The sequence below is a fragment of the Rhopalosiphum maidis genome, chromosome 2, assembly GCF_003676215.2.
Source record: "Rhopalosiphum maidis isolate BTI-1 chromosome 2, ASM367621v3, whole genome shotgun sequence".
NCBI classification, from domain to species: Eukaryota; Metazoa; Arthropoda; class Insecta; order Hemiptera; family Aphididae; genus Rhopalosiphum; species Rhopalosiphum maidis.
In genome coordinates, this window is record NC_040878.1 from 13,498,686 (window position 1) to 13,511,947 (window position 13,262).

The 13,262-nt window shown below is 23.9% G+C and overlaps 3 protein-coding genes across 5 annotated transcripts; 2 read left to right on the forward strand and 1 right to left on the reverse strand.

Moving 5' to 3' along the window:
• Positions 1-910: 910 nt before the first annotated feature.
• Positions 911-5,327, forward strand: LOC113553252 (ADP-ribose pyrophosphatase, mitochondrial). The gene is made up of 2 exons (XM_026956476.1): positions 911-1,332; positions 4,388-5,327. Exon 2 carries the CDS (start codon positions 4,399-4,401, stop codon positions 5,251-5,253), a length of 855 nt encoding a protein of 284 aa, XP_026812277.1. The 5' UTR covers positions 911-1,332; positions 4,388-4,398; the 3' UTR covers positions 5,254-5,327.
• LOC113553251 (trimethyllysine dioxygenase, mitochondrial) lies at positions 1,373-3,624 on the reverse strand. The gene is made up of 6 exons (XM_026956475.1): positions 3,477-3,624; positions 3,270-3,391; positions 2,985-3,193; positions 2,077-2,252; positions 1,760-1,990; positions 1,373-1,692 (listed from the first exon to the last, which is right to left on the reverse strand). The coding sequence occupies exons 1-6, from the start codon at positions 3,545-3,547 to the stop codon at positions 1,431-1,433; spliced, it is 1,071 nt and encodes a 356-aa protein (XP_026812276.1). The 5' UTR covers positions 3,548-3,624; the 3' UTR covers positions 1,373-1,430.
• A 447-nt stretch (positions 5,328-5,774) lies between the features above and the next one.
• Positions 5,775-12,846, forward strand: LOC113553249 (condensin-2 complex subunit H2-like). Of its 3 annotated transcripts, none has more exons than XM_026956472.1 (15): positions 5,775-5,970; positions 6,084-6,159; positions 6,241-6,368; positions 6,446-6,609; positions 7,072-7,202; positions 7,275-7,434; positions 7,500-7,611; positions 7,683-7,804; positions 7,866-7,995; positions 9,772-9,937; positions 10,012-10,035; positions 10,119-10,157; positions 11,889-12,064; positions 12,122-12,346; positions 12,415-12,846. In XM_026956472.1, the coding sequence occupies exons 2-15, from the start codon at positions 6,129-6,131 to the stop codon at positions 12,547-12,549; spliced, it is 1,743 nt and encodes a 580-aa protein (XP_026812273.1). In that variant the 5' UTR covers positions 5,775-5,970; positions 6,084-6,128; the 3' UTR covers positions 12,550-12,846. The 3 variants fall into 3 exon arrangements, with proteins under 3 accessions (XP_026812273.1, XP_026812274.1, XP_026812275.1); XM_026956473.1 differs by having other exon boundaries at positions 5,775-5,961; XM_026956474.1 differs by having other exon boundaries at positions 5,775-5,961; positions 6,244-6,368.
• The last annotated feature ends 416 nt before the right edge of the window (positions 12,847-13,262 follow it).

The window sequence follows — 13,262 nt, forward strand, 5'->3', positions numbered from 1 at the left end:
CAACAAAAAAAAAAAGATGCATCGAGAATAAGTCTAATAATGAAGGTGGTGAAGTTTAGTCTGGTGGTGACGGTGAAATATCCTATGGTCACAGACCACAGTGAATATAGATAATTAGTTTTCAATAAAAAGGGCTTGAGTTTTTACTTGCCGAAAGAGGTAACTTAAAAAAACCATTTATCATGATATACATTTTTATCAAATTACTCTTAGGTACCTAATTAGTATCTATATATCCACGTTGGTATCTACCATATTTCATAATTTAGATATTTTTTTTTTCTTATCTTTACAACGAAACCATTTTTTATTGACTGACAACAAAATAAACAACAAAAATTTTATTTAAGTCAAAAGTTTGTTAACGTAGGATAGGTAAATTTAATCTTTTATTACTTATAACTTGATACATTTATAAGTTTTTGTAGATTCTGTTGGTAATGATAATAATTAAAAATAATGAATAAATATTTTGTTTTTTTCAAAAACGGGACTAACAAAAGTATTTTTATATATCTGTGTGTTAACTATGATACTGGACTGATGTATGAGTGGTTCATTCTTCTTTGAACAATATAATATCATAATAACTATATTATATAGTTCAATGGAGTGGTGTGTACATCGAATATCGAGATAAACTATTGATCAATGATCATACGTCCAATATGGAGCGACCACTCGTTTATTAAAACTATGGTCTTAGAATATAAGCAATAATATAGTTTAATCGTATGATCTAAAATTCTAAAATTATAACGTGCCGCCATGATAAGAGTTATCCCCACTCCGTAGTGTCTGATAACAAGCTAAAATGCATCCAGTGTTAACCATTTTTATTCTAATTTATGTTAAATACGGCTACATTGTTTGAAAGCATTTTTATAATTTTTGAATTGAAAGCAAACAGTGGTAAAATGAATTATCTTTGAAGTAAACTTTGATGTTGTTTTGTTTTCTGTGATTATACTATCGATAATGTAAACGGAGATTCAAAATATTGTAATTACTAATTACCAATTAATACTTTTTGTAAGTAACTGTCTTGATCGAAAATTAAGTACAGTCAAATTATTAAATAGTGCGCTCCGTAAAATTATCCAGTTAACTGTATTACTGTATTCATTATTTAAAATTATTTTTATTATTATTTTATTTATCGATAAATTATAATATTTTTAATAACTTTACAGCTAAAAAATTAGCTATCAGTTAAAATAAAGTAATACTATATTCTTATACATTTACAATTATAAGTATTTAGAAGTTAAATTACTGTTTATTATGTCAATATAATTCTACATTCTATGAAAATACTACAATAACAATACTGTAAGTATATACTATTATTAATATAATATTATAGTATTTGAATACACTTAACAGTATTTATTTCTAAATATTTTTTCTATATTGTGTTTTGATAAGTGTTATGATATTAATTGTAATGTTCTTGCTTTGCTTAAAAATTCAGTCATTGATACATAACAACCACCAAAAATCCGTTTCCCTGTAAAAGATGTTCTACCATGTAATATTCTCCAATTGTTATAAATTATTACAGTTCCTGGCTTCAAACAATGTTTCCAATACATCTCTTCTCTTTCCAATATTTCTATGAAATGAGCATAACTTTTGTAGAACTCATCGACTCGAGATGGTGGGAGTGCACTGCGATCGTATATATTGAATCTATTTTTTAATTTTATTATTATTATTCAATTATATAATATTAAAATAAAATAAATAAATAATTTACCTTATTTGATATATTTCTTTTGTTGTAGGATCAATTTTTATAACAGGTCCTTTACATTTATAATGAAAACCAGGTTCTATATATTCAGATTCTATTTCAATTTCAGTAAGATTTTTAAAATGTATTGGATTTTCTTTTTTTAATATTTCTGCTACTTTAAACCCATCAACTATAGTACTTAAACCTCCTTCACCATTAACATCCCTTTCAAACATATGAAATACTTGAAGCCTGAAATATGAAATTATGTTTGATCTTATATATAAATTAGAAAAATTAAGTTTTCTATATTATGATTATTCATTCTATATTTTTACCCGGTACTTTCATTGAAATATGTGCTATCGTTGTGTACTACTAATGGACCATTTAAATATGCTGGATCTTTATGATTTTCATTAATTCCAACTGTCCACATTGTTCCAAAAACAGTTTTTTGTGGCTGTGCTATGAACCTAACCAATTTTTCTGTAGCTTCCAATGTTGGTTCTACCTAGGTATATGAATATAATAAATTTAAAAAATGTTATATTTTTCTAATGATCAAAAACTATAATAATTAGTTTTGATAAAATTATAATCTAGAAAATGTTTCTAAATTATTTGATATAATTTATAATATACTTTATCCTGCAAGAGGACACGCTGATTTTGCACTTCTCCGAATGTCACCCTACGCCGTACTATCAAGATTGATATTAATGATTCCACTATGGTGGAATATTGCAGAATAACCAATAATCGTTAAGCTGCTGCGTGTTCTCTCGCTGGACAGAGTACAGAAGCATTTGACCCTCTGAAAATCTCAGTATTATATATAAAGATCTATACGTCATACACATTTATATCCCATATTATATTAGCCTTGTTACCCTTTTTAGTAATAAAATTATGGCTTTGGTATTATTTATCCATTAAGTTTTCTTTGTAGATTTTAGATAATTTATCAAGATATAAAACGAAAACTAAAAAATATAACTAAATAAATTAACAATAAGCAAAATAAACTAAGTCAATTCATAAATTTATTAAAAAATGTAATATCTTTATAAATTTTACATTTTAATTACTAATTAAATACTTACATAGGAACTAAGTTTTGATTTATTAATTAATTTAATATTTATGAAATTATTAATATAATTATTTTTACATAAATAATTTATGTTATCAATTTATTCTTATTAAAATAAAAATTAATAATAATTTTATAATATTCACTTGCATTTGTAATAATTCCTACACCATATTTTAAAATTGATTTCATCAATTCTTTTAGACAATCTTTTAGAGTTAGATCATTATAAGATACTTTTGCAGGTAGTTTCTCAAGTTCTTTGCCAAAACATAAGTATGGTTCAATTTTTATTTTATTTCCTGTCCATGTGTCAATCACCCATTTAGTATAATACACGGATTTATGACCATCAGACCCTAAAATTTAAAAAAATATATACTTTTTGAAACTTATGTAGTTTTTAAAATACGATAATATATATATAAATCTAACACTCTATGCATAAATTATTATCTGCCTGTGTGTAATCTTGAATTTTAATGTTAATTAATTTAAGGAATTGTTGAGTTGATGTTTTTCTAGAATTATTATCATGATCATAACATTCTGAACACCTAAAAAAAATGATCAAATTATGTTTATAAAAATTCTTTTTTTTCTATTAAAACCAAATACAATTTCACTAATGATCATTTTTACCTGCAGTTGTCACGTAACCATATTATGTTGATTGAAATATTTTCATTTCCAATTTTTAATTGAACAGCCATTTTTATATTACTTAAAATGTATACTAATTATTAATGTATAAGTGATATTTTCTTTATTTAGTCTTTGTATGATATAATTCAAGTTTTTATATTACAACAGTAATAGTAAAAATAAATAATGTCATTAATATAATGTTTTGTACAAGTTTATTAATTGTATACATATTATGTTACAAATCATCAATGTCTATGTCTATATATATTGGAGTTTATCATTGACTCAATATGTAGTAGTAATTATAGTGAACGATAAAGAAAATTATGTTCCTATTGTAAAGTTAATTTAAACATATGATAAGTAATAATGTGTAATAAGTTAATAAATAATTAGGTTCTAAGGTTAATTAAAAATAAAATACAGCTTTTGATAAAATATATAGTTGAATTTATTTTAATATAGTTCTTTCATAATTTTGACCATAGTTCTAGTACCTATGCTATTAAACTTAATACAGAGATTAAAACTTAGTTTTAGTGATATTCATTTTTATTTTTATATTTTATATTATATATATTTTTCTATTTTTTTAAATGTACATTTTTCATTTCTTAACCATTAAAAACTAATATACACTGCCTGATTGACATAAGAGTATCAGATAGACCCTGTATACTATATGTAAACATAGAAAATAAATTAAATATAAATCATGTATTCATGTAGATTAAATTTTGAGCTGATTATCATCTAAATTCTACTGTACTTACCCAAACACTAATGTATTTATTATTTGAAAACAACATATACACATATATTCTGTATATTATAATATACATTTTTATGTATAATAAAATAACTTATAAATTCTACCATAAGTTATTTATTTTTATTGTTACTAGAAAAAAAACAAATGCTCGCCAAAATCATGTACCACATTAAATGTAGAAACAACATTTATCCTAAAACAGATGGAAAAATTGTTCGATTTCATGTACCAGATGATAAAGTTAGTTGGAATTCTCTGTATCCCATGTATAATCCAACATTGTTTACATCTACATGTGTTGTTGATCAACCCTGGGCTGATAAAGATTTGAGTGTATTTGATTTCCAACCCAGTTGGAATACTATTGATGGTTATATTAATAGAATTAGTTTGACTGGGATGTATGAAATTAAAAATGGCTATCCCCTGAACCCTTGTGGCCGAACTGGTATAATCGGTCGTGGAGTTCTTGGACGTTGGGGCCCAAATCATGCAGCTGATCCAATTGTTACTCGTTGGAAAATATTTAACAACGAACAAGTATTTGATAAAATCAGTGGCAAACCTATTCTTCAGTTTGTTGCTATTCAAAGAAAAGATTCTGGTGAATGGGCATTACCTGGTGGTATGGTTGATTCTGGAGAAATAATTTCAACTACTTTGAAGAGAGAATTCATGGAGGAAGCTATGGACTTGTTGCAAAAATCTGAAGAAGATGTTATCAAAATAAAAAATGAAATAGAGAAAATATTTAACGAAGGCGTAGAAATTTATCAAGGATACGTTGATGATCCTAGAAACACTGATAATGCTTGGATGGAAACCATTGCAACTCTTTTTCACGATGAGAAAGGAGTTAATGTAGGAATATTAAAACTTCAGGCAGGAGATGATGCAGTTGGAGTGAAGTGGGTAGATTTAGATAGAAATCTGAAATTATATGCCAATCATATATCATTTTTAGAGGAAATTGCAACCAGATTAAAATGTCATTGGTGAATTAATTGAATTGATATTCTTATATTATTAATACTTACATACATAGTTAATAATATTTAACGGTTTGAAAATAGTTTTTGTACAATTGAACAAATGTATTAATTAATTTTAATAAATAATAATAAACTTATAAGTAAAACTTAAATGATGTTGTTTCTTTTATTCTATTTATAAATACAAAACAAATCTTTAGTATCTCTTTGAAATTTAAATTTTTAGTTACAACTCAGAAATTATTAAGGTCAAAAACATTAAGGTATAGAGTCAGTATTTGCCTATTGTAGTTTTAAATTACCTACGTATTAAAAAATATATATTTATTTTTATAAATAAGAGGTCACCACATGTATTGTCTTTGAAATTATTTTAAGTATTTTTTTAGCATTGCACTATTTTTGGCATGATTCTAAAAAAATTACCCGAAAATAAAATTTAAAAATATTCTTTAATCTATTAAATATACTCTATTCAAGTGAAAATACAGTCAGTGTTAATTAATGTACAGGGACATGTTTAAACTACATGGCAAGCATATAAATGGTTACTCAATGGGGATGACCATGAGTGTTGCCTGATCCATGCTTGATGAAAATTTGTCACCGCCAGCATGTTTCTTAACTTAAACAAAATTTAGAGCTATTTTCAGAAACAATTCAAAAGTTTTATCTTTAAAACTAAAAATAATAATGTAATCTTGACAGAAGCCAGGTGAATAATGTGAGATCTAATTTAGTGTTTTGTATACTGTTATTATTATTTTTTAAATTAATTGTTAGATCTGTTTTTTTTTTTTTTAATCAACTAATTAGTAATTATAATTTAAATTTCAGAATTTGTACTATTTATATTTTTGTCCTTCAAGATAACATACCAGAATGAACGATATTTCAAAAAATGAATCAAATGGTATGTATTTTTATAAAATATTATATTTATGATACCGGATAAAACCCTAAATGTAAGTTTCATAATAAAATTTGTTTTCAGCAGAAATTTCTGTACGTAAATATCAAGACGATAGTGATTTTGATGAAGCATTTAAAAACTTATTACGACCTATTGAATCAATCATAAAAAAAAAGCAATGTGAACCTCTTCAATATGATCTTATCAAGGTAATTCTAAACCTCTATACAACAAAAATAATATTTCACATGTTATAGGTATTTGTAATGTTTTTTTTTTTTTTCAGGATTTGGATTCATTTTTGAATCATTTGAGATTATCTACTGATGGAGGTGCCTTAGTATTTGTAGAAGCTGCATTAATGATTCAAAATGTCATACTTATTTATCAAAAAAGAGTTGATCAATTAATTGATGTCATGATGAAACTTATTGGAAAATTCCGAGCTTAGTGAGTTTTAATCTTACTTTAAATATATTATTTGGTTCTTTGTACCAACCAATTTTAAACGTAGGTACAGTTTCTCTTCAACCCCCAATTCAATATTATTACATTTCTTAGCTTAGGTATAATTATCTTCTTTTGAATCTAATTTAAATAAAACTCATTGCCCAAATGAAAGTAATAATTTGGTTTCTCATTCAATTATTTTTTATTATACCAAACATAACTTTTGATTGTCCTTTTCTATTAAAAAAAAATCTTTACCTTATTATTGTGTCTTTTTAATAACCAATCAGACAAACAACTGCTTTTCAATACTCAATCAATATTTGATAGTTGTTAATTAAATGTTTTGAATTATAAGTAGGAACTTATCTTTAAAATATAGTTGATATAATTAATATTTTTTCTATTGTTATGAATTGATTTTAAATGTAAATAACACTAAATTTTGGTTTTTTATAATAGTCGAATAAATGATAATATTGAAGTAGATTATGATACAGAAAACGATGTAGGAAATAAAAAAAAGAAAAAAGAAAAAAAGGTCAAATTTTATTCTTCTTTTGAACCAATTAAAGGGCAAATTGTTGGAACATGTAAGTATATTTACTATAGTATAACTTAAATAATTATCAATAAATAATTTAAAGTTGTACATCATTATATAGTGAAAATTTTTGACTGCAAAGTAATAAATTTGAGTAAAAAACCACCTGTACAAAGAATTGTACTAAATGCCAATATAAAAGTAGATAATAAATACTCTAAAATATTGCCTTATATCTGTATTGGAAATGGAGAAAATATTGGAAAGAAATATGATTATATGTAAGAATATTACAGAAAATAATTGTGTGAATTGTATTTTTTTAATTAAATTTATTTTTTTTAAGGATAAATTTTCCTTTAAATCGTGATTTGGCTGTAAATGAGGAATTTGATTGTCCCACTAATGAAGATCCAAAATCAGCAACTCCTCTCAATTATCGAAAAAGCACTAACCCAGTATAATATTATTATCATATATTTTAGCTTATTCAAGATTATTTTTTAATTAGATAATTATAATTATTTAGTTACCAATGAATTTAATGGAAGTTGATGAAATTGATGAAATACTTCCGAGTACTCCAGACCCAGTCATTTTTGATCAGACTGTTACTGATGAAGTTTGTGTTGCTAATGCAATGCAACCAAAGTAAATAAAATACTTTAATTATAACTTTCACTCTTATGATGATGCTTATATTATTTTATAGTCCAGTAAACATATTGAATGTTAGTCAAATACCTCAAAATACTGAAGATGTATGGGCTCCAGTTTTAAATGCTAAGGATAATAATTATGTAGACAAACCTTGTGTAAAGAAAAAGGGATCTAAAAAAGAAGTAAGTAAATGTTTATCATATAGGATCTATAATCTATATTATAGATAATGTAGTATTTAGTTAATTTATTCATTTTACTCTTAAAAAGTAACTAATCGATAGATATTTGATGAATATTTTCTCTTTTTATAATTATTGTTATTTAAATAAAAAACCGTCTGAGGTATTGAGACTTCAATTGTTATTTTTAAAAAGTAATAAGTAATAGTCAGTGGTATAGTTGCATTTTAGATTCTGAACGTATTGATTTTACAATGATGTATTTTGTTTTTGTATCTGTCATCACATTTTGGAGTAGAAATAATGTTTTGATTGCCACTCTTTGAAAAGGAAAATGAAACTAGTTAGTACTTCAGGGGCAAAAATAAAAAATTTTCAGTAGTTTTGAAAAAAGTCAGGAAAACCCCTAAAAAAGTAATGGAAAAACGGGAATTTTCACGCATAATCAGTTTTTGACAAAATCAATTTTTTTATATTGCTGTAATTCAAAAACGAATCATTGTAAATATTTAAAATTTTGACCATATGTTTATATTAGCGATATCTATTAACAATTAAATTTTCAAAATAATTTGATTTTTTTTAAGGTATTTATTGACAATTGATTTTTTTACGTTTTTTTTTTTTTTGAACTGCAGATAAAAAAAATTTGGTATTTCAAAAAACTTTTAAAATTTAATAGAAGGTTTATTATAAGTAGTACTTATCGTAGTAAAAAAAAATAAAAATCGTTAGTCATTTCGTCAAAACATTGTTTTGTTTATAAACTATAAGCATTTAAAGGTCCAATGTTTACAAAATATGTCAAAATCGCAAAAATTTGCAAGGAGCCAAGAAATTATGATGATGAAAATTGTTATTCATACCTAAGGTTAAAAAACTCAAAACAAGGTTTTCCATAACTTTTTCTTCAAATATCTGTAAAAAAAAAATTCTTGCGTCAGTATAGAAAATTTTTTATGAATGTATCAAAATTTAATTTTTTACAAAATCTCGTAAAATAACAATCTATTACAATTTAAATATAGGTTATAAAATAATATATCGTAGATTTTTAAATCCTTTATTTGGTCTGTTTTCTTAGTGAAAATTATGCTTTGCACATTGCACTGAAAAAATTGAATTCAATTTCTTTTATCTATTTTGGTGTGTAGTTTTTAATTTTTTGAAAGAAGTTTGGTAGAAGCTTCTACACTAAAAATTTAAATTATTAACAAAAATATATGAGCATTTTAATTTATGGCTAATATGAATAGTGTGACAATCTATATGGTATTCTACTATGTTATATGTAATTCTTTGGTTGTATGTTTGACAATATGACAGTAATATAGTTAAACATGTTTCCATTTGTTATTATTTTACTTGGTTCTTGTATTATTTTGTGCCTCTATAATGAGTTATATACTTTTGTGATGTAGATACTTGTGTCAAATTTTTGATTTATTTCTTACTGAATAGTTTATAAATTATACGCCTAGATTTAAGACAGCCGCTTTATTTTTTTTTAATTTTATTAAGTTGTACCATTTTTTTAATTTCTCTAATATTATTGTTCTATTGGGGTATTCTCACAATTGTCTGTAATTTCTATGTGTGTTAAAATATTTTTCAATTGATTTTTTTTCTTAATAAACATTTTATGTATAATAATCTGTGAAAAATAATCGGCCACTCATACATAATAGTTGTCATATAATGATCAACTAATAAGCCATTGCTTATCTAAGTAAAACTTCATTATTTTTTGTTTTATTTAATGTGAAAAATTTTTAGGACGGTGCGATGTGGTTACCAACATATACTGTGGCAGAATTAACATGTCAAATGTTTAGACTAAAATCTGGTTTATATGCCGATACTGTATTTAGACAACTTATCCATGATGCACTGGAAGTTCAGAGATCCGAAACAGCTAAAATTAAAAAAAAACGTACTATAGGTAATGTTAAAAATATTTAACTAATATTTCTTCTAAACAATATATTAATACAAGTATTTTCATTGGTTTTTCAGCTGAAGAAAAAGAACGATTTGATTGTAAGTTTTTTAATTTAAAATTTAATTTAATTTATGAGTTTTTAACAGAATTAATACTTACTAATAACATAATTTATGTTTAGATCATGATAAAGAAATGGAAGAAAAATTGAAAAATGGTGGTATGTTTGATTTTGTTATTTTCTTGTAACTCATAAATTTATAACCGTAAATTCCTAAAATGTTCATTAAATATTTATATACAGGGTGTAACAAGACTATTTAACAAATATAGTAACATTTGTTATGTAAGTTTGTTCAATAGTCTTATTACACCTTATACAACTCTAAATACTTTTGTTCTTTTTGAGCTATTTATATATTCAAAATTAAAGATTTTTTTAAATTTTTTTTTCTGTACAATGCTGATAATAGTTTTTATGATTGGCCACAGTGCTTGAAAATTTAATACAAGATTTTCCATAAAAAATAATGTATTATAAATGCACGTTAATTTCTAATGAGTGTTTGAAGTTAGAATTTAAACAAATTATTGAATTTATATACCAACTGTTTTCTTGTTAAAAAATTCATAAAAAAATAATATTTTAATATCTACCTAATGTTCGACATTTAAAACAGTTCCTTATAAGTTATTGAGCAACCTAAGAATATTTAAAATGGTTATTATGCACAAAATTTTTTTTATTATCATTTAAAATTCATATTGTTACAGTATTGGGATATTTGAAAAAAAAAATGATTGAAGTTTGTTGTAATTCAAAAAATATTATTTGTAGAGAATTTTAACTTATCCCATTATGTTTGTTATTATTCAGTAGATATACTCGTAATTAAATGTCCAAAGTATTTCGATTAATTTTAAGCTAATTATATCATAAACCTATTCACTTTAGACTGGGTATTGACTTATAAATTAATAACAATAGTATGTAGTATAACATTAAAATAATTATTATGATATACTAAAACTTGTTTAAGATGCCTTTAACCAGCTTCAAGCGTTTTATGTAAGAATTGAAAAAAAATCTAGGTGGTTGAAATACTGAATTTATTAATTTATTACAATAAAATATGTATACATTTAATTGTTATAAAAATATAAACCACTTTAAAAAACTGTATACCCATATTATAAATAATAGGAATGGAAGTACTTTTTTCATAAAAAAAAAAAAAAAAACTGAAGGAAAAGAAAAGTTAAGCGGCATGTTACCCCCATTTTCTGTTATCTAATTTTCAGAGAAACATAAGTGTTTGTATGCTCACAAGCTTAAATTGTTGGTAATTTCATACTATACAGTATACACTATATTGTATCGTTTACCCCATTTTGCCTTAAGTCAATTTAGAATACAATTTTTCTTCTAAAAAAATATCTTTAACCAATTTATTTTTAATAGGACAACACTACAACAGCATACCAAATAAAATAATTCTTTCCAAAGCTCTTACATTGTTTGAAGCTGTAATATCAAACAAAAATAATTGCTCTTTTTATATTAAGAATATTTTGTATACAAATAATAATATATTATACTTCTAAAATATGTAATAACATTTTTACATTTAAGTAAATTAAAAACTGTTTGATACAGAATATTGCATATCTTATAAAATATATACAAAGATGTTTGGTATTAAATGCTGTTATACTATCAATTGATCTTAACAATAATAATGATTAAATCATAATTTACCATAAAAAATTATTTATGTTATACTTCATATACCGATAATTTAAAAAATACTTTTAGTAGATACCATAATTTTCAACTACATTTCTAAAATTATAGAATGGTTTGATATATAAAATTACAAATAATGCTATATAAAATATATTTATAATTTTTATAAGTAAAATTACAATGTGTTATTGAACTGATGTGCAGAGGAACCAGGATTTATAGGCTTTGATAGTCCAATTCATGACGACAATGACTTATTTGGAGATGTTGACCAACAAGAAAATGAAGAACCTATCGAGGATGCTAATATCGAAAATTTCCAATCATATCAAAGAAATGCATTAGATATGCAGAAACACGAACAAAATCAAATAGAAATGGTAAATTGAAGTTTTCACTTTATAAAAATAAAATAATTTTATTATTTATTATTTTAGATGAATGAACAATTGAAAATGCGGCAACGAGTACAAGAATGGCATAATAACCTGCGTCCTATATTGGAAGAAGAAGAAAAAAGAAATGAATTTGATGTACATGAATATGGAACACGTATATTAAGCTGCTTTGAATTTATAGGAGAAAAAAAGTTATTCAGAGAATTAGTTGGAGGACTAGACAAAGAAGAAGTTGCTCGATATTTTTTGTCTTTGTTAATGATGGTACTTATATTGATAATTATTTAATATATTTAAATATATATTTAATTAATACAATTCTATTAAATTAGGTTAATACATATAATTTGGATATATCAAATGACATTTCCGAAAATGATATATCAATAACACTTTTAAAGAAAGAAAGACATCATGAAGAACTTCAAGTTAATATTGGTAATCAGGTGAATCAAGAACAAAATTGATCATGAAAATGTAATGTTGTAAAAATTATTTAATTAACACACATTTAAATATTTATACTTCACAAACATCATGGACAAAACAAATGCTATATGCATAACAATTTAGACTGGTGGTGATCTTGTTTACCTCAATTTTATTAAGTTCATATTGTGTTCTTATCTATTTAAGGTATTTGAAATTGTTGTTAAATTATTACTTTAGAAATCAAATTTTGAATAGATTTCACCTTAAAAATATATTACATATTATATTTTACAAACAAACCAAATATAAAAAATGTTTACATTAATGATTGATATAAGTACATGTGAATAAATAATAAATATTTTTATAATTAAATTTTCGTAATCAATGTTTTCTAATAGTTTTGGAGAATAATTTAATGTGAAATATTCAAATAATATAATGAATTAAATGTATTTTACTAACATATCATAATTTTAAATTATTATTTTGAACAAAGAATATAATAAAATAATTTCAAAAAATATATATATTTAACTAAAGTTCAGATATTATTCACAAATTAAATATCAAATATTATTTACTTTTACTTTATGATAGCAGTTCCCAAACTTTCTTGGTTCACACATTCCCAAAAATAATAGAACCGTGCTTTGAATGTCTATTTATGTGAATCATGTGTATCAACAAAATATTTTTAATTTCTTTATAGTGTATACAATATAAATATTTGCGCCGCATCCCCTTT